The 22,499-nt window shown below is 38.1% G+C and overlaps 1 protein-coding gene across 1 annotated transcript in view; it reads left to right on the top strand.

The window, feature by feature from the left end:
* Positions 1-22,499, top strand: part of Parn (poly(A)-specific ribonuclease) — a 140,934-nt gene that overhangs the window by 17,198 nt on the left and 101,237 nt on the right. The window contains exons 11-15 of the mRNA XM_076839752.2: positions 49-129; positions 2,558-2,614; positions 7,472-7,549; positions 20,168-20,211; positions 21,457-21,499. Coding sequence (XP_076695867.1) covers positions 49-129; positions 2,558-2,614; positions 7,472-7,549; positions 20,168-20,211; positions 21,457-21,499 — 303 coding nt within the window. The remainder of the gene's footprint in view (positions 1-48; positions 130-2,557; positions 2,615-7,471; positions 7,550-20,167; positions 20,212-21,456; positions 21,500-22,499) is intronic.

Genomic DNA, 22,499 nt, shown 5'->3' with positions numbered 1-22,499 from the left:
TTGGGTCAAGTTACATCCAGAAAATTATATATCTGCTTTGTCTTTTAGAAGGAGCGATATATAGTTATCAGCAAAGTAGATGAAGAAGAGCGGAAAAAAAGAGAACAGCAAAAACATGCTAAAGAACAGGTAATAGGACTGTGTTTCCTTTGGGTGGGAAGTAGCAACGTACATACCAACTATTCCCTTTTGTGTATAGCAAAATTTAATGAACAGTTTTCTACCACAGAAGAGTTGTGAGTTTGTGATTGGATGTGGCTGGTGAAGGAGGAAGGTAGAAGGAAGATGCTCTAGCTCTAAATTTGAGCGATTAGATGGGTTGTAGTCCATTCACTTAGATGGTGTGGGCTGGAGTGGTGTTGGTGGGGGGTGCAGGTAGAGGAGACCAGAAGTGATTTTGGGTGTGGCAGATGTCAGGTATGTGCACGTTTAGAACATGTTAAGACACGAGTAAAAACAGAGTGATCCACTTTCACAATTACATTATACCTGCAAGAGAAATAAAGGTTAGCCAAATGTGCCTCCTGTCTGTGGTCCTTGTCCTCCACAGCAAAAAGAACAACACTAAAACCAAAGGGGTCAGATGACTATGGTATGGGCTGTGGAACTCTCCTTTGCTGAGAAACTGGTTCTAGACTGTAGTGCAGTGCTTTTGTTTTCTGTTCCTCTGTTCTGAGGGGCTGGGCAGAAAGGCCCATACCTGCTGTGTGGCAAGGAACAAGTCCCAACTCCTTAGGAGGCTGAGGCAGAAGTATTGTGAATTCCAGGCCAGCCTGGACAACATAGTGAGGCCCCATTCAAACAAACCAGCAATCAAAAAAGACCTCGCCAGATGTGGTGGTGCATGTCTGTAATCCCAGGGTCTTGAGAGGCTGAGGCTGGAGGATCATAAATTCACAGCCAGCCTCAGCAACTTAGCCAGGTCCTAAGCAACTTAGCAATAAAATAAAAAATAAAGGTCTGGGGTTATGGCTTGGTGGAAGAGTGCTTGCATTGAATGTGTGAGGCCCTGGATTTGATCCTCAGCACCACATAAAAATAAAATAAATAAAATAAAGGTATACATCCATCTACAACTAGAAATATTTAAAAGAAAATTTAAAAGGGCTAAGGATGTGGCTTGGGCACTGCACCACTGAGCTCTGTCCCCAGCCCCTGTTGTTGATATATTTTTAAAATTATTTATTCATCATCATTATTATTATTTGATACTAGAGATTAAACCTGGGGCCTTGCACATGCTAGACAAGTTCTATATCTCCAACCCCCAATTTTTTTATTTTTAATTTTGTTAAAAATACAACACAGAATTTCCATCTTAACTGTTTTCAAATGTACAGTTCAGTGGCAGTAAGTATATCCACATTATTGTGCAGCCATCACCATCAACCATCTCTAGATCTATTTTCGTAATGCAAAACTGAAATTCTGTACCTATTAAACAAAATTCTCCATGCCCTTCTTCCGCCTGCCCTGGCAACCATCATCTACTTTCTGTTTCTGTGAATTTGACCATTCTAAGTACTTCATGTAATTGTAGTCTTATAGTATCTGTCCTTTTGTGAGAGGCTTACTCTCTTGGCATAATGGCCTCAAGGAAGGCTTCATCCATGTTACAGCATGGTCTGAATTTCCTTCCTTTTTAAGACTGAGATTCTATTTTATAGATATACCACATTTTCTATATCTATTTATTTGGATACTTGGGTTGCTTTTGGCTCTTGTAAACAGTGCTGCTTTGAACATGAGTATGCAAATATTTGTATGCTTTTTTTTTAAAAGAAATTCAACACTTTTTTCCATAGCAATGGTGCCATTTTATGTTCCCACCAACAGTGCTCAAGGGTTCCATTTTCTCTACATCCTTGAAAACACTTGTTAGTCTTGGGACTCATTTTAAGTTGATGAGCAATTTCAGTGAGATTGAAGCCAGAGAGCAGAGGTCTGGGAGCACCTAGAAGTTAGCTGGAACTGAGTGGAGAGGTTAATTAAGCAAGTTAGCTGTGATGAGACAAACAGGGCAGTTAAGGGCTGAGGTCAAGGTAGGAGAGACACGGAGCCTCTGTAAACACTGTTGGGAAGAACATTGGAGAGGAGAAAGTGAGGGAGGGGACAGGTCCAAAGTTGTGCTCTAAAAGTTTGTAAAACTGCTGTTTGTCAAGGGAAAAAATCAGGAATTCTGGATCAGTTTGCTGGATGGGTTTCCTCAGAAAGTGATGTATTATTGAGTTTAACCAGCAGGTGGCCACTTTAAAAAAGATTTTTTTTTTCTTCAAGACACTTGATTGCCTTGGAAATTTCAACAAATTATGTGAATTGATGAGAAAATTCTAGGCACTTTTATTTAAGTAACTAGTGAATAATTTGGCACTTGCTTTTTCTGACTTCTAAAACAGAAGGAAGATATACATAAATCATTTTAGATATTTTAGATATAATTATTTGAAATGATGATGCTATATGAAGTTTTTTTTTTTCCCTTTTTTGGCTAGGGTTTTTAGGTCATTCAAATAAGAAATATAGTGCACATCAATAATTTTGTTTGTTTTTTAATTAGGAGGAACTGAATGATGCTGTGGGATTTTCAAGAGTCATTCATGCCATTGCTAATTCGGTAAGCAAACCAGGCTTCTTTTCTTTCTGGCTAGACTGATGAATATAATATTAGGTGGCCTGCCAAATTATCATTGCAAAGTAGTCAGTTTGGTCATTTAGAATGTTAACCTGGTGTGGAGGAAGGAGTTAGAATGACAAGGATAGACTGTTATGTGATGTGCCTGGTGAGATCATAACTGCTGATTCACATACAAAGCATTTTTCAGAAAGTCTTTCTTGTAAGGATGCATGGGATTGTACAATGATGATGTTTTATGCCTACACAAAACTAAGGTTTTTATTCTTAAAATCATAAGAAGTAGAATAAGAAAGCAAGGAATAAAGGAAGAAACATTCAGATATTTGATTGATTAATTCCTTAAGTGGAAGACTCTAGAGGATAAAAATAATGGTGTCTATGTCAAGGTCTCCTGCTTAACTGTAATTGATTCTTATATCCAGTAGCCTTAACAATATTTGATACATTTGAAAAATGCTTTGATTGTTGGTGTAAATTTGCTAGAGGGGTCTGTGGTAGATATTTTTTCTTCCTTTTTGAAAAGAAACATTGCTATTTTGCAAAGATAAACAACGTTGTTGTGCTGGTTGTTCTAGTCAACCTGCTTACTTGGATGCTAAATTGTCTGAAATCTAAGGCTTCTTTTCCTTTAGCAGTTGGCTGTTGAGAAAGAATCACCTTGTCCCTTAGATGCTGAGCTTTGTATCAGGGAAGCATGCAAAGCGCAAAGGTCATTGAAACCCTCTCAGTTCCACAGCTGTCTCACTACCAGGTGCAGGCCTGTAAACACAGGGACTGGGGGTGGGTTGGGGAAGCACACCATTGTTTTTATTTGGGGAAAACACAAGTAACAGGACCTTGTAAAAGAAGAGGGTTGGCCCACTAGGAGCTTTCTTGCTCTAAAGTAAGTGAGATAATCTGAACAGAACTGAACAGAACAGAAAGTTGTATGAGTCTGGAGAGAAGCAGAGTATGAATCTCTCTGTAGTGGCTGAGGTCATAGGTGTTTAGAGAAGCAGTGGTGAGACCACATTTGCTCTTGTCATACACTCAACCAGCTGCTTCGGATTTGTGGTTGGTTTGATTGTGGCTGGCTCTAAGATACAGAGCTTAGGACATCAGTTGATTTTGAGCTCTTGTGTAGTTCTCATAATATTTAGTTAACTTAGGTTGCTCTATATGTGTTTGCTCTTCTCTGATATCTTTCTTGTATGGAATAATTCATAACACATTGCTAATAGTTGGTAGCATCAAAATTTGCAAAGAGAAGAAGCCCTATTTACTGGTGATTTAATGTTTTAAAGTTTATAAGCAACACACTTTAAAAATATTAACATAATTAAGTTCTATAAACCCAGTAGACATCAACATGTATTTATATCACCAAATTATTTTCTTGTCACTATTAGTAAATCTCTTTTTTCTACAGTTTTCAAAAATTTTAATTTTGCAAGATAAGTTCCAAAAATAGTGCAGAAATTCTGTACCCCTTTGCACAGTTTTCCCCAGTGCTAACATCTCCCGTTGCTACTGTGCAGTTATCTGAACCAGGACAATAACATCAGCACAATAACATGAGCTAAACTAAAGCCCTTATTAGAATCAGTTTGTTTAATAAGTCCATTTTCTCTTCAGAATTCTGTCCAGAATCCTGCATTGTGTTTACTTGTTATTTCTCCTTGGTTTTCTGCAGATTTCAGTAGTCTTTCTCTGCCTTTCATAACCTTGATGCTTTTGATGAGTATTGGCCATTTTGTCCAGGTTTCCTCCTTTGTGATTTGTTTTCTTTGGACTGAGGGTATTCATTGTTGATAAGAACACCACAGGAAACAGTATTCATGTTTCTGACCTTGGTCACCAGGTTAAGGTAGTGTCTGCTGGACTTTGTTCTGTGAAGTTACTGTTTTTCCTTTGAGGTTAACATGTTGGGTAAGATATCTTGGGACTATGAAAATCCTCAAACCTTTGCCCACTAGTGTTAGCATTTGTCAGTGGGTCTTACCTGCAGCATTTATTGCTGTGGAGATCTAAGGCAAGTTTATATTTCCCTCTTTCTTTCTACATTTGTTTTTAAAATTATTCTATAAGGAAAAGCTGTTCATTCCATGTTATTTAATCATTTTTATGTATGTGAGTAGGGACTCGGATATTTATTTTATTCAACTAGAATATAGCCTAATTTTCTGTTGTTTACTTTGTTGCTCACAGTGTACTGCCTTTGGCCATGGTGATCTTTCAGCTTGACTCCTATGTCCTTCCTTTTGGGCACTTCTTTACTTTTGGATGTCCCAGGAGGTTCCAGGCTCATCTTGATTTCTTCCCCTGGCCTAGCTTAGGGATCCATGTCTTCTCCCATGAGCCGTGGTTCCTTTGACTGAGAGTGGTGTTTTGGAAGCACAATCTGGTCCTGTGTTACAGCTGTGTTAGTGGTTCTAGGCCCTGCCTATGAACAGAGCTAAGAACAGTATGTCTGCATATCCATGCATATGTACACTTTTGGTTCTTCATGTATCTGTAGGTGTATGTATGTATGGTTGGCTTTCCATATCCTTGAGTTCTATATCCTCATATTCAACCGACTACAGATTAAAAATATTCAAGAAAAAAATTGTGTCTTTATTGAACGTGAACAGATTTTTTTTTGTCATTATTCCCTAAACAGTATAATACAACAACTATTTACATGGCATTTGCATTGCATGAGGTATTATAGGTAATCTAGAGATGATTTAAAGTATGGGAGGATGTGCATAGGTTATATGCAAGTAATATGCCATTTTATGTAAGGGACCTAAGCATTTTGGTGTCTGTGGGAGATCCTGGAACCTACCTGCAATGGTAACTTTGTATTTTGTGTGTGCACAGTTACGTTTTGGTCAGTGATGGACTTCATATACTAGGGTGGTCCTCTAAGATTATAATGGAGCTAAAAAATTTATGTCACTTAGTGTTTTCACTGTACCTTTTCTATGTTTAGGTACACAAATACCACTGTCTTAAATTTGCCTACAGTATGTAGCATAGTTACATGCCTTATTGGCTTATAGCCTGGAATAGGAGCAGTCGGCTAGACTATATAGTTTAAGTGTATAGTAGGCCATGCCATCTAGGTTTGTGTAAGTATATTCTGTCATTTCACCCAACAGTGAGATTGCTTGATGAATTTTTCAGGATATGTCCCTGTTACATTATGCATGAGGTGATTGTGTGTGTACAGAGGTGCTTACACATACATACACATCCACAAGTGTGGATCTCCCTACCCATTCCTTTATACTGATACCTCAGATTCCAGTCCAATACCACAGGGCTTGTTTTTAGCCTACTCTCTTTTCTACTTGCAACTTCTTTCTCTGACAGTGAGAAATCCAGTTCTTAACTTGCATTACATATATTTGCTTCAACTTGGGGCACACATAAAGTAGTATCAGACCGCTAACTCATACCTGTGAGAAGTTCAATATTTATGTGCAGTTCTTCCTGTCTTTGGCCTCATGGTATCTTCTGATCAAGATATTGTTTTCTACTTCTCAACCTCCTCATTTATCAGTATTTATGTTGCATTTGAGAATTCCCTACATACCACTTCTATCCTGGAATCAATCCTTTGTGTTTTAGCATTGTATAGGGACTCTGAATGTGCCCAAATATTGAGCCAAAAGCTTAGCTTGTTAGATTTGGGAGATTTTATGTAGGATATTTACTTTGAAAAAAATATGTTTAGCCCTATGAATCCAGCAGTGTTATATGGAAGGCCCATTGGGACTTATTATGGAGCACCACTGTAGTGACCGATGCTTTTGTTAAAAATGGTGTCACCAGCTGCGTGCAGTGGTGCACACCTGTAATCCCAGCTGCTCAGGAGGCTGAGACAGGAGGATTGCAAGTTCAAAGCCAGCCTCAGCAAAAGTGAGATGTTCAGTAACTCAGTGAGACCCTGTCTCTAAATAAAATACAAAATTGGGCTGGGTATGTTGTTCAGTAGTCAAGCGCTCCTGAGTTCATTCCCCGGTGCCAACCCCCACAAAAAAGAATATGGTATCACCAGGCCAACTAAATCTAAGTTGACATTCCATTATAATAAGAAATCAGTTATTTTAACCTTTTAACATTGTTATAAACTTATCTTTTAAAATAATTGGGTTGTTTAAAGAAGTATATATATATATATATTTTTCTTTTTTAACATAATACCTATTTATATATTAAATCATTTATTCGGTATTTTTTAAATATTTATTTTTTTTAGTTGTAGGTGGTGGACACATCTGTATTTCATTTTTATGTGGTGCTGAGGATTGAACCCAGGGCCTCACACGTGCCAGGCGAGAACTCCACCACTGAGCACAACCCCAGCCCCAAGAAGAAGAAAATAATTTTTAAAATATTTGTATAGACAAAAGCATACATATGTTTTTTGGAGTTTTGTTCACAAATTATTTGACATTCGGGGGACTCAGAGTTTTCATATTTTACCTTTAAAAAGCTCTTCAATTAAAATTTTACAATTTCCTGCTGGTATGCCAGCTCACTTCTGTAGTCCCAGCTACTTGGGAGGCTGAGGCAGGGAGGTCACTTTAGCCCAGGAGTTCAAGGCCATCCTGGGCAACATAGAGCCTTGGAAAAAAAAGAAAAGGAAAAAAAGAAAAGTTTTTTTTTTTTTTTTACTTTGCATTGTGGATTTAATACTCCCAAATTGCAGAGAAATAAAAATGACTTATATTTATGTATTTGCATATACTTATAACTTTTTAATGTGGAAAAAGTAAGTTCAGTAAAAAATCCTTATGGAATCTGAAGCATACATTTTATTCTCAAACCCTAGTTAATTTTTTTCTTAACCTTGATTTTCTTTAGGGGAAACTTGTCATTGGACACAATATGCTCTTGGATGTCATGCATACAGTTCATCAGTTCTACAGCCCTCTGCCTGCGGTAAGTGACTGGTCCGCCTGCCTTCACCAGGCACTATGCAGTATTCTCTGCTTTTCTGCATGCAGCATGTTCCCAGAGACAATCTTATGCATGCACTTGGTTGTATATTTTTGATGAGATGTACATATAAGCTATTTTAAGGGGTTTTCTGTCATCTGCCATTGTCAGAGCAGGGTTCCATATTTGTTTCATTGTCTTGGTCCTTGTGGTTTGGCTATTGTGAATTGTGTTGCTATAAACATGGGTATGTAGGTGTTGCTTTAGTTTTTTTAAAAATATTTTTTAGTTGTTGATGGACCATTATTTTATTTATTCATTTATATATGGTGCTGAGAACCCAGTGCCTCATGTGTGCTAGGCAAGCATTCTACCACTGAGCCACAACCCCAGCCCACTTTAATTCTTTAATAAATACTGAGGACTGGTGTAGCTAGGTCATATATGTTAGTTCTATTCCTAGTCTTTTGAAGGACTATCGTACTGATTTCCATAGTGATTGTACTAATTTACAATCCCACCAATAGTGCTAAAGTGTTCTTTTTTCTCTACATCCTCTCCAGTGTTTATTATTGTTTGTGTTCTTGATATGGCTGCAATTCTAACTGGAGTGAGATGAAATCTCCATGTAGTTTTGATTTTATTTCCTTAATTGCTAACAGTGTTGAACACCTTGTCATTTTTTTGTTAATCATTTGTATTTCTTCTTTTGAAAAGTGTCTGTTTAGTTCACTTGTCCATTTATTAATTGGGTTGTTTATTGTTTGAATTCTTTATATATTCTAGATATAGCAAAGAATTTCTCCCATTCTGTAGATTCTCTCTTCACATTTGTAATATTGCTTTGCTGTATAGAAGCTTTTAAATTTGATACCATCCTATTTATTAACTCTTTTCCTGAGTGTCAGGGATCCTTTTGACAAAGTTGTTTGAGCCTACATGTTGGAGTTTAACCCTATGTTCTTCTCTAGGTATTGCCTAGTTTCTGGTCTAATTACTGGGTCTTTGACTTATTTTGAGTTGACTTTTTTTTTTTTTTAAATATTTTTTTAGTTGTTGATGGACCTTTATTTTATCTATTTATTTTTATGCAGTGCTGAGAATTGAACCCAGTGCCTCACACATGTGAGGCAAGTGCTGTACCACTGAGCCACAGCCCCATCCCCTTGAGCTGACTTTTGTGCAAGGTGAGAGATAAGGATTTAGGCTCATTATTCTACATAGGGACAGCCAGTTTTCCCACAACCATTTGTTAAAAAGGCTATCTTTTAGCCAGTGTTTGCTTTTGGCATCTTTGTCAAAGATAAGATGACTACATCGGTGTAGGTTTCTGTTCTGTGTCTTCATTGGCCTGTATGTCTGTTTTTATGCCTATACCATGCATTTGTTACTCTAGCTCTGTAGTGTAATTTGAAGTCAGGTATTGTGATACCTCCAGTATGACATTTTTGGCTAAAAATTGCTTTGGCTATTCTTGGTCTTTTATTCTTCAAAGGCATTTTTATTTATTTTTTTTAAATTTTTTTTTTTAAAGAGAGAGTGAGAGAGGGAGAGAGAGAGAGAATTTTTAATATTTATTTTTTAGTTTTCGGCGGACACAGTATCTTTGTTTGTATGTGGTGCTGAGGATCAAACCCGGGCCGCACGCATGCCAGGCGAGCGTGCTACCGCTTGAGCCACATCCCCAGCTCCTCAAAGGCATTTTTAAAACTGTGTTTTGTTGTTTTTTTTTTCTTGTTCCATGATGTCTGTCATTGGTATTTTGATGGGGATTGCACTGAATCTGTAGAGCTTTTAGTATTGTGTTCATTTTTAATAGCATTACTTCTGCTCATTCATGAATATGGGAAATCTTTCATCTTCTTATATCTTCAGTTTTTTTCTTAAGTGTTCTATAGTTTGCATCATAGAGGTATTTCACTTCCTTATTTAGATTTATTTGTAGGTTTTTTTTTGTTTTGTTTTGTTTTTTGTACCAGGGATTGAACCCAGGGGTGCTTAACCACCCAGCCTCATCCCCAGCCTTTTTTTTTTTTTTTTTTAGTATATATATATTTTATTAGAGGCAGGGTCTTGCTGAGTTGCTCAGGGCCTTGCTAAGTTGCTGAGACTGGGTTTAAACTTATGATCCTCCTGCCTCAACCTCCTGAGTTGCTGGGATTACAGGTGTGCACCACCATGCCTGGCTTATTCATAGGTATTTTATTTATCTATATTTTTGTGGATTTTGAGAATGGGATTGTTTTTCTGATTTCTTTCTCAGCACATCATTATTGATGTATAGGAAAGATATTAATTTTTGTATGTTGATTTTGTGATTGGCTACTTTGCTGAATTTGTTTATTGGTTCTGTATTCTTTCTGGAACTTTTTGGATCTTCTAAGTGTAGGATGTTACCATCTGCAAACAGTTATAGTTTGACTTCTTCCTTTTGTATTTTTACCCCTTTTATTTCTTTCTTTTGCCTAATTGCTCTGCCTAAAATTTTTAGTCTATAACGAATAGGAGTGGTATAATGAATATCCTTCTCTTTTTCCAGATTTTGAAGAAAACACTTTCAGTTTCCATATTTTAGCTAAGGACTTATCAATCTTGTTTATCTTTTCAAAAAACTAACTCTTTATATTATTGATCCTCTGTTTTATTTTTTAATTTCATTTTCAATATTATTCATTTCAGCTTTGATCTGTTATTTCTTCTGTCAGTTTTAGAATTGGTTTGCTCTTGTTTTTCAAGGGCCCTGAGATACATCATTAGGTTGTTTGTTGGAATCTTTCTGATTTTCTTAGGTAGGCACTCATGGCTTTCAGCATTCCTCTTAGAACTGCCTTCATAGTGTCCTAGAGGTTCTGTATGTTTTGTCCTTACTCTTGTTAGCATCTAAGAATTTTTAAATTTCTCCCTTATTTCTTCTGTCAAGCATTCATCATTCAAAAGTGTATTATTTAATCTCCATATGTTTATATAGTTTCTATAGAGTTTTTGCCAATTTCATTCCATTATGATAAGAGAAGGTGGAAGGGATTATATCAGTTTTTTTGATGTCAAGAATCAAATTTGTGGACTTAATAATCAATTCAATTTTGTGGACTAAAATGTGGTCTGTTTTGGAGAAGGTTCCCTGATTTACTGAGAAGAAAGCATATTCTTTTTTTTTTGATACTGGGGATTGAACCCAGAGATGCTCAACCACTGAGCTATATCCCCAACCCCCCCTTTTTAATATATATATATATATATTTTTAGTTATACACAGACACAATATCTTTATTTTGTTTATTTATTTTTATGTGGTGCTGAGGATCAAACCCAGGGTCTCACACATGCAAGGTGCACGCTGTACCGCTGAGCTACAACCCCAGCTCCTATCCCCAACCCTTTTTTTTTTTTTTAATTGGTTATTCAAAACATTACAAAGATTGCAGAATCACATTGGTTACACATCCACATTTTTACATAATACCATAATAGTAACTGTTGTATTCTGCTACCTTTCCTATCCTCTACTATCCCCCCTCCCCTCCCCTCCCATCTTCTCTCTCTACCCCATCTACTGTAATTCATTTCTCTCCTTATTTTTTTCATTCCCCTCACAACCTCTTATATGTAATTTTGTATAACATTGAGGGTCTCCTTCCATTTCATGCAATTTCCCTTTTCTCTCCCTTTCCCTCCCACTTCATGACTCTACCAACCCTTTTTATATTTTATTTTGAGACAGGATCTTGCCCAAGTTGCTGAGATTGACTTTGAGTTTGCAATCCTCCTGCCTCAGCCTCCTGAGCTGCTGGGATTACAATTGTGCTCTACCACATCTGGCAGAAGAAACCATATTCTGATTTTGTTGGATGAAATATCTGTAAATGTCTGTTAATTCCATTTGGTATATAATATTTTTTAGGCTTGAAGAGTCTTTGTTGAGTTTATGTGTAAATGACCTATCTATTGGTAAGGTGTGTTGAAATTACACAGCATTATTGTATTGGGGTCTGAGTTTTTAATTCAAATAGTGTCGGTCTTATGTAATTAGCTGCATCAATGTTTGGGGCATAAGTATTTACTATTGTTACTTCTTCTTGTTGAATTTACCAGTATAAAATGACCTTTGGTCTCTTCTTATTAATTTTGGATTGGAGTCTGTTTCGTCGGATATGAGAGTAGATTCTCCTGTTTTTGTGTGGGGGTTGTAGGCTCCTTTTATATGGAATGTCAGTTTCTATCTTTTCACTCTCAGCCTGTGACTGTCTTTGCCTGTTAGGTGAGTCTCTTCTGCCAGCCTGTGTCATTTAATTGGAGAGTTGAGACCATTTACATTCCATGTTATTATAGAGAAATGTTATTAATTCTTTTCATTTTCATTTATTTCTAATGTTTTGTTCAGTTCTGTTTCTTGTTTGGTTAGCTACTCTTCAAATGAGATGTGTCCATTTGTGAGCTTGGGTTGGTTTTGGTTTCTTCTGTGTGAAGTATTTCTTTAAGTATTTTCTGTAGTGCAGACTTGGTGGTCATGAATTCTACTAGTTTCTATTTATCTTGGAAGGCTTTTATCTATGCAATTCTGAGGTATAGCTTTGCTGGATATGGCAGTCTTTGTTGACAGTTATTTTTTTCAGGACTTGGAATACATCATTCTAAGCCCCCCTGGATTAGAGTCCATGCTGAGAAATTGGAAGTGATTCTGATTGACTTGCCTCTAAATGTGACCTGATGTTTTTCTCTTGAGGCTTTTAAATTTCTGTCCTTGTTCTGTATGTTAGGCATTTTAAAAATAATGTATCATGGAGAGGTGCTTTTTTGATCATGTCTACTGGAGTTCTGAATACATCCTGTATCTGGATATTTATCTTATTTTCAAGATTTGGATTTTTTTCTGTTTTATCCCTGCAGAAATTCTCCATGCCATTAGCCTGTCTTTCACAACCCTTCGTGATTCCAGTGATTCTTTTTTTTAATAGACTATTGACTTTTTTTTAAGGTAGTAACTTTTTTCTTTTAGTTTTATTCATTTATTTTTATGTGGTGCTGAGGATTGAACGCTGTTCCTCACACATGCTAGGCAAGCCTTGCTTTACCACTGAGCTACAATTGCAGCCCCTCCAGTGATTCTTAAATTTGGTCTCTTAAAGTTGTTCCAGAGTTCTTGGGTATTCTGGTCATCGATACTTATTTTCTTTATTTTAACAGTATCTGAATGTTCAAGAATGGCTACTTATTCTGTATGTTAGGCATTTTAAAAATAATGTATCATGTCTTCCACCTCTGAGATATAGTCTTCAACATGGTGTATTCTAGAGAGACTTCCACTGAACATTTTATTTGATTATGTCTTTCATTTCTAAAACTTCTGATGGTTCTTTTTATTTTCTTTCTTTTTTTTTTTTTTTTTGGTACCAGGGATTGAACTCAGGGGCACTTGACCACTGAGCTACACCCCCAGCCTTGTTTTATATTTTATTTAGAGACACTGGTCTCACTGACTTGCTTAGCGCCTTGCTTTTGCTGAGGCTGGCTTTGAACTCTTGATCCTCTGGTGTCAGCCTCCTCAGCTGCTGGGATGACAGGCATGCACCACTGTGCCTGGCTGTTACTTCTTTTTCAGTACCTCATCTACTCACTGAATTTCTTATTCATTTCCTGTACTGACTCCCTTTACTCATTCAATTGTTTTTCTGTGTTCTCTTGAAATTCATTGATCATTTTTATAATCATTCTTATGAGTTCTTTATCTGGTATTTCATCCACTTTAATATTTTTGGAGTCAGTTTCTGTTGAATTATGAACTTTAAGAGCTGTGTGTGACCTTGTTTTTTCATATTTCTTGTGTTGGTTTTGTCTAGGTGTTGTTGTGCTGCTCACTTCCACTCTTAGGAGTCGGCCTTTTCCAATCACAGCCTTCTCTTGCCAGTGTGCCCTTGAGTGACCTAGGAGAGACCCCCTTGTATGTGTGGTGTCTGCAACCTTTGTGTTAATTCTTTATGATTTTGCTGTAGGAGTGGATGTCCATGAGTGGGACCTGAGGGCCATCCCCCAGCCATTCCTGCTTGGAATCTGGTCGTTAATTTGGGGTTGTATTAAAGTATCCGTGAGGTTTGAGGATGGTTAATGTGTATGTGGCGCACGTGTGCTGCCTCTTGGCTGGGTTTAGTTCAGTAGCCAAGTCTCTCTCCTGGGAACTTGTAGTGTCCTTGTAGATTCCCAGCGCCTCACAGAAAAGGGAGAAACAAATAATAGCAACAGCTGAAGCTAACCTTAGAGCAGTATAATGAATCCTGATGCCTACTGTGACATCTGCAACACCAGTTACCACAGAAACAGGAATGGTGGGCCAGCCCTTGCCAACAGCAAAAGCAGTAAATAGCTGTGAACTAGATATGGCATTAAAGTAAACAGACGGTGTCAACTGTGCCATCCATGGCACTAATAACTGCAGCAACATGAATGGTGGGGGCAGGAGTTGTGTAAACCAAATAGTTCTAAAAAAATGGTAAAAATAGAGTTCATTAGGAGAAAAGAAAATGTGGTAGGAGGATAAAAGAAAGTTTAGAAAGTTCAAAATGTAAACAGGCTGAGGAAGGGTAGTAAGTGATGACTACAAAGGAGGAGAAGGGAAAAATGGAAAAAAAAGTAAAGGGAGAGAAAGAGAATAAAAAAATTTGTTGAAGAAGAAAGGAGAGAAAGAGAAACGAGTAAAAATAAAGCAAAACCAAAGAAACAAAAAGCCCTAACTCTCAAAAGACAAGGAAATAACCATCATAAAAATATGCTAAAATGAGAAAAAAAGAAAGTTGTCTGTGTGTGTGTCCACAAACCAGTCTGCGCAGCAAGAGCACACACGTGCACACACACACAGAAAAAGACTTGAATTGAAACAGAAACAGTGAAGAATTGTCCCCACTGAGATAGCCAGCAGTGCTGATGAGGATGGATGGTCACTGCCTGTGCATGACTGTCCTGCTTGTCATTTCTTCCTGGACTATGTTGTAGGGTGGGGAGGGCCGGGGTGGGTGCTGGAGAGAGAGAGGACTGGGGGTTGTTAACATCTTCTTTTTGTGTTGCTCACCCAGCTGCCAGCTGGAGTGACCTAAAACTGACGCTGTTTGAAATCATCGTCAGCTTCCCCTAACCAGTGGGATGTAGGATGGAGTGGGAAGTACTGTCAGTTGACGTTTCTGTCTGGACAGGCCAGCTTGACAGACCAGGATAGGACTGCTGCACAGTTCTGAGAGGGCACTTCTGGGAGGCCAGGGCTTAAGTCTGATCAGCCAAAGTCTGACTTTGCTTGGTGACATCTGCTCTGGAGAGATTTGGTTAGCACACTCCGTGGGCCAGGCAGATGCCATTTTTGGCTGTGAATCTGGGTCTCAGGAGCCTCCCAGGAACTCTCCTGTGTGGCAGGAGAATCAGCCCTCCACACGTCCCACATACTCAGCTGCCGGTCTTGTCCTTGAGTGCATTCACGCCTGCATATGCAATTTCTCCATCCTTATCAGCTGTCCCATGAGCCACCAGGCTCAAAGGGAAAGCAAGTCACACTCCCTTCTGTATTTCTGATTGAATCTCCTTGGGTACAATCTTTTCTGTGTCTTTTTCAGTCATTTTCTGCTAGGTACACCCTAGGCCGCCGGGTAGGCGCTTGCCAGGACAGTATGCAGTGTTTGCTGTGGTCTCCTGGGCTTCTGGCAGCAGCGAGCTGCAATGTGGCCTCCTCAGCATGGCTCCTGGCCTTAGTTCTTTGCCAGTTGAAAAATACAGAGCACTTATTAGATAGCAGTTTGCTGTGCAGCCTCTGGATAGCTAAATTCAGGCTGCTTTTTTTCATCTACAGGATTGTTTGTGCCAAATTTGTCCATTGTGTTTCTGTGTGTATTATCCCTCCCTTCCCTGGGGAACCACACTGCTGCCGCCCCCGCTGCTATCTGGCTCTGGTGTACTCTCTCTTCTTCTTTGTTTGATGCACTCAGATTTCTGAGACCTTAAGAGACGCTGATTGTCTGATATGGAGTTTCAGTGTACTCGCTGTCTCACCCACCTCACTGAGAAGCAGTAGTCCTGGTGCTTGAATCCCAAACCACAGAGCAACTGGAAATGTAGCCTTCCTCAAATTCATCACCTTTAAACTCTGGTTTTATGAAATTTTTGATTGCCTCCTGCTCAGCGCTTCCCTCAGCTCCTCTACTGCCCTCATTTTGAGCCAGGTAAGCTCACTGAGCACGAGCTCCTCTGGCTCCCCGTCAGGCTCTTGCACTCCTGCTCCTAACTGCATGACATCTCCCTTGCCCCCACCTTTACACAAGGAGTCCTTCACACTCCTTTCTCTCCATGTTCCCTGTCCTTTAGTGATATTGCCTACTTTTTTTGTTCTTTCTAGATATACATGACAGTAAAGTGTATTTTGACATATTATAATACATGTAGTATAACTTATTCTAAATAGGATCCCATTCTTGTGGTTGTACATGATGTGGAGTTTCACTGTGGTGTATTCATATATGAACATAAGAAAGTTCTGATTCATTCCACTGTCTTTCCTATTCCTATCCCCCCCCTTCCCTTCATTCTTCTTTGTCTAGTCCACTGAATTTCTTCCCCCCTTATTGTGTGTTAGCATCTGCATATCAAAGAGAACCTTTTGTTTTTTGGAATTGCTTATTTCATTTAGCATGATAGTCTCCAGATGCATCCATTTATGGGCAAAAGTCATAAAATTATTCTTTTTCTATGGCTGAGTAATATTCCATTATGTAGATATATCACATTTTCTTTATTCACTTATCTGTTCAAGGGCACCTAGATTGGTAACATAGCTTAGCTGTTGTGAATTGAGCTTCTGTAAACATTGATGTGGTTATGTCACTGTAGTATGCTAATTTTAAGTCCTTTGGGTATATACGAAGATGTTGTATAACCAGGTCAATGGTGGTTCCATTCCAAGTTTTTTGAGCAATCTCCATATTGCTTTCTAGAGTGGTTGCACCAATTTGCAGTCCCAGATATTGGCCATTTTTGTAACTCAGCTGTAGACACCAACATTTATCTCTAGCCATGCTCTCTCCCAGATTTGTGGGTACATTTCATGCTGGACTCTGGGATCCTCCTGCTGGCTTGCTCTCAGATGGGTTGTTAATGTGTCTGTATGAGATATTTAATTTTCACTACCTTTCTTTCCTTATACTGTCTCCCAACCATTTTTCTCTTGATTCCATTAGTACAGGTGATTCTGAGTATCCAATCCTTTTTTTTTTTTTTTAATTTTTTTTTTTTAATATTTATTTTTAGTTTTCGGCGGACACAACATCTTTGTTTGTATGTGGTGCTGAGGATCGAACCCGGGCCGCACGCATGCCAGGCGAGCGCGCTACCGCTTGAGCCACATCCTCAGCCCTCCAATCCTGTTTTTGATATCAGTTTTGACTCTTCCTCTGTCCCCAGATCTGTTCCATTACAAAATCTTAATGATCCTATCCCCATGCTGTTTCTCATGACTGGGGTCTTTACGTTTTTGCCGTAGATAGCCTCATTTCTCACCTGCAGTTCAGCAAACTCCAGGCTGAATTTTTTTTTTTTTCCTTTCGGTATTCAGCCCATTCTTGAAATCAGAGGTTGGCAGTCTTTTTCTGAAAAGGTCCAGATAGTGAAATATTTTGGGCTTTCCAGCCTGTATGGTCTCTCTGGAAGCTCTGTGTTATTTTGTAGCTCCCAAATTGTCATGAATGTATAAATAAATGGGTGTGGCTGTGTTGCAATAAGATTTTATTTAAAAAAAAATAAATGATAAGCCAGATTTGGCCTGCAGACTATGGTTTGCCAATTCTTGCTTTAAAATGCCACCAGATGAGGTTAGTCTTTTGTTAGTTCTGCATTGGAAGACCCTGGGGAGTTTAGTCTTGTTTACTGCCCATTTCTTAGGTCACGTTTCCCCATTAGCAAATAGAACACTCTTCAGAAGAGTGCAGCCCAGCCCGCTGGGTGTTGTGGATCTGTTGCTCTCCTTGTCCTAGTTCTGAGCCTTCAGGTTGCCACCACTGTTCACGATGACTTTATCACCCTTTGGAATACAAAACTCCATAGCTGTAACTTTCAAAACAAGTATGATGGGAATAGATTTTCATTTTGCCTTTAAAGACCCAACATTTGTTTTAGATCAGCCACATTTTACTGGCCAAATAGAACCAAAGTAGCAGTTCTTCTCCTGATTTGTTGACCTTTAAAACAACGAAGTTATCAGTAAGGAAAGAGGGGAGTATATATAATATTGTGCCAGGTGTTTTGAATACCAAACAGAGCTTGTCACGTAAGAGGCATTAAATATTGATTTAACAAATGAGAATATTTTGACTGGGCTAGTGTTTTAAATCTTCTGATATATGACTTTGTCCATATCATTGACTCTGATTAAAATTTTCAAACACTCTCACCTTGTTTTTCTATATAGTTGACTCTTTAGCCAGGCGTGTCAGACCATCTCTGATCGAGCCCAACTTTCCTGTAGTCTGAGCACTTGTTGTTCTCCTTCTTTCCAGCCACACAGGCTCATTTCTCCTCTAAGAAGTGCTTTGTGTCGTTCCGTATCTGTGATCTTGGTATGATTTCCGCCAACTTGAATTTTCCTTAGCTTTCCTCAGCGTTTGTAGTCCATGATTTCACCTTTTTTTCCTCCAAGGCCCAGCTCATGCCTCCTGCATGATCATTCCCCTGCTTGTTGCCTTCATGCCCATGAAGGGATTGTTTCCTTCTCAGATCTTCTGCAGAACTTGGCACCTCTCTGGTACATAAATTCTGTCTTGTGTTGTACAGCGTAACCCCTTCTTCTTGGTGGTTATCTCCTCGGGCAAGGAGTAACCTTGTCATTGTCCAAGTGTCTGGCAGAGTACTTTGTATGTGAGAATTAACAAGTCTTAACTTGAATCGAGTTCTAGTAGAATGAAGGTGATTTGGTGTGCCATAGGAGGTGAGATAGGATAAGCAGTTCTAGCCCTTGCTTTATTACTATGGCAGTTTTAAAAAAAAAAAAATATTTTTTTTAGTTGTCGATGTACCTTTATTTTATCTATCTATCTATCTATCTATCTATCATCTATCTATCTATTTATTTATATGTTGCTCTGAGAATTGAACCCAAGGCCTCACACATGCTAGGCAAGATTGCCCTAGGGACTGGGGTTGTAGCTCAGTGGTATGTTGGTAATTTGCTTATTTGTGTTCTGTCATTGTCAAGGGGAGAAAATGTTTTTTCTCTATTTATCTTTGGAAGAAATGCCGATAATAAATGAGGATGGTAGGACTCTTGGACTAACACCAAAGTTTGCATTTAAAGTGTACTAAAGAATTCATATTTTGGAGCTTTTAGGTCAGGAGAGTTTCTTCTTAGGAGACTTCTTGGTACCTCAGAGTGATCTTTTAGCAAGTGTCAGTCTAGAATTCTGCTGTATGTTATTCCTGAATTTTACTTTTCTCTGGCTTGAAAACTTTGCAGTGGTATTGAGAGTTGACAGTGACGGACATTTTTGTTTGCCTTAGCATTGAAACCACTTGTTCATGTATTGTCCATTAATTTAACAATAGCCATTGAAAGCCTGGTAAATATTTCAAGCTAGTTAAATACAGTCTATACTTACAGGCTTGAAAAGCTAATTGGAAATGGCAGTTTTCTGTGAAGCATGAATAACTTTGAAGAGAAGTGTTGTTTATAAAGGGTCAGCAGTGTGACTATCCAGTCTAGTATGGCAATTATGTATGTAAATGAGTTAATTCAAAATTGGAGCACTCTCCTGTCTGCCGCAGACTTCCTGATCAAAATAAACTTGGGAAATTAATTTTCTGACTTAGACACTTGGTATTAGTGACACTGTAGCAATTTTCTTGTACTTAAAGAAGGAGTCATATATAATGAAAAGTCTGTATTTTAACTGTCATTTTAACTAACAAAGATTGTCTCGGTGTAGGTGTAAGCTATTTACAATACATCCATTTTCTGTATAAACCACTTAATGTAAATGACACTGCTAGTCTACTATTATGATAAATTTGTGTAATGGAATACAGCCTGTTGGCTATTACTGGAACTTCGCAAGCAGTTTCACAGGCCTCTCAGATCTACAGCTTTCTACATATAGTAGAACCCTCCTCTTTTCTTTCAGTCATATAATCCTTATATATGACTGCTTTGTTATGCCAAGGTTAGTCCCCAGATCATGTGATTCCCAATCAATGAGGAAACTGGAAGGTTTTTAAGATGTAATTATTATCTGGAGATGGGTTTTACGTTTAGCTTAAAGCCTCTAGGAGGTATAATGGTTTGTTTGAGAGGAAAGCTATGCACCTGAGATGTTTAAGTCTATTTTTATTTATTTATTTTTTTAATTAATTAATTTATTTTTTTTAGAGAGAGTGGAGAGAGAGAGAGAGAGAGTGAGAGAGAATTTTTTAATATTTATTTTTTTTAGTTTTTCGGCAGGCACAACATCTTTGTTTGTATGTGGTGCTGAGGATCGAACCCGGGCCGCACGCATGCCAGGCGAGCGCACTACTGCTTGAGCCACATCCCCAGTCCCCGTTAAGTCTATTTTTAATGCCTTGGGTGTATTTGGAAAATTATAACAAGTCATTCTCTGTATTTTTTAGGACTTAAATGAGTTTAAGGAGCTGACAACATGTGTTTTCCCCAGGTAGGCTTTCTTTAAGTCTCTTCATTCATTCGAAATAGTCACTGTTGGTTGGGTGTTGGGGGGTTTGTGAACTGAAATCAAATTCCATGTATGCATGAGTTTGTGAAATGAACCCAACTGCTATTTTCAATAAAAAATAAATAAAACAGTCATTGTGACATACATAATACAAACAGATACATGCTAATTTATGAAAATTAATGGGCCCTGATTAGAATCCAGTTCATAAAAGCTGAGAAATGATTTAGTCTCTCTAACTTTGGAGGAGTTGACTGTTTTTAATTTATGATTGGTTTTGTTGTCCCATTAAATCAGAGTCTGAGCTGGGTGGGAAGGCAGCCTATGACTCCTCTTCTGTTATCTCTCACCTTTCCCTCTGAAGGGCTGGCGAGGCTTTCCTAAAGTGGCTGTGGTCCCTCACATCCCTGGCACACACCTTGTCTGTTGAAGTACCCTGTTGAGCATCTGCTCTGTCCATTCAGAACTAGGGAGAAATTTTTTCTCCACTTTAAGTCGGTGCCTTTGCTGCTGGTGTTCTCCACAATTGGTAATTGCATCCTAGTTCTGATGTGTCACATGTCTGATAGATCACATGCCCACCCATTTGAATAGGGACTATTTCTGTCTTACTATTTAGTGTTCACCTTTGTGTGAAAAGAAATAGAGAAATATAGCTTTCAAATTGGTCAGAGTCTCTTTCTCTATTTAGTATTTTTGATTTTTGAAACAGAATAGTAAGAAATAACAACAGCATGAAATTACTGAATGTAGAGTTGGGCTCCCTAAGAACTTATTTCATACCAATCTGGGTAAGTAGCAGTAGATGGTAATGATTTAGGAAGGTTAGACCTACACCAGTATTTGAACCATGCGGAAACAGGGGGATGTTTGACTTGCCTTTGAGGTTGATGGAGACCACACACAGGGTGCAGGTGAACCTGGAACTGATTCTCTTAGTGTGTCAGAGCAGGGACTGACCTGCAGCTGTCTGATGAAGTCACTGGTGATAGGACTTGACCCCAGGTTAATGTAGCAGTGATGTTACTGGTAGCCTCAATGGCTGCTGTGCTTGGTTCTTCTCCCCATGTTAAGTGTATTATATGTTAAGTATTTCATGTATTAGGTGTATGTTAAGCATATTAAATATGTATTGTATGTATGAAATTATTTTAAATATTTGAGTAAAATACATTTTGAACATTGATACAAATTATGTTTACCTTATTAAAACTATTTTGTTTTCAGACTCTTGGATACTAAATTGATGGCCAGCACACAACCTTTTAAGGTAGTGTTTAAATTTGAACTATCACTAATGAGCTATACTTTGAATATTTTGAATTGCTATTATTATCTTTGGAATTCTGGTCTATCTAAATACTATTCCAAATATATAGAAGAAAAAAGTAGAAGAAATAAAGGAATAAAGAGAAAATGGAAAAAAACCCCACCCAAATATGTAAAAATGTGAACAGGGGTTGACTTTGGCTAGTGGGATTATGTGAGTTTTTTCTTTTTTCTTCAAATATAATTTTTAATATTAAATATATTATTTACTTTTGAGTATGTTGCACATGTGCACAGTTTTTTTTTTCTTCATTTCCTTTTTTTTATTGTACATATTTGGGATAAATTTTCTAATCAAGGAAATTTAGATCATGGCATAATCTTTTGCTACTTTATGAAGAACTATTTTATATAATTGATATGAACACCAGAACAGCATAGCTTTCTGATGAAAGGTCTGTAGGTGTTTAATGCATCTGTAAAAACCTTCCATTTGGTTGCTTTTTTTTTTTTTTCCTGGTAGTGGGGATTGAACCTAGGGCCTTGCATATATGAGGTGAATGCTCTACCTCTGAGCCACGTCTCCAGCCCTTTTTATTTCATTTTGTTGCAGAGTCTCACCAGATTGCCCAGGCTGGCCTCTAACTTGAGATGCCCTTGCTTCAACCTCCTAAGTTGCTGGGATTATAGGCATGAACCACTGTAACCTGATGGTTGTACTTTTCATAGAGTGAAATTAAACTTGCTTCTCTTTTGCATTTAGTGAAAGATGACTTGTTCTTTAAAGAACACCAGGGGGCAGCACCAGATGCCATTTGTATGCATGTCCCCAAAGTGGATTTTTTAAAAATCTTTTTCTTTTTATAGATGGACACAATACCTTTATTTTATCTATCTATTTTTATGTGTGCTGAAGGTTGAACCCAGTGTCTCACACGTGCCAGGCAAGTGCTCTACCACTGAGTTACAACCTCAACCCAGAAACACTTTTTTTGTGTGTG

The sequence above is a fragment of the Callospermophilus lateralis genome, chromosome 19 (genome assembly GCF_048772815.1).
Source record: "Callospermophilus lateralis isolate mCalLat2 chromosome 19, mCalLat2.hap1, whole genome shotgun sequence".
Taxonomy (NCBI): Eukaryota; Metazoa; Chordata; class Mammalia; order Rodentia; family Sciuridae; genus Callospermophilus; species Callospermophilus lateralis.
The sequence above is the reverse complement of the archived record's forward strand: the minus strand, read 5'-3'. Positions and strand labels throughout refer to the sequence as shown.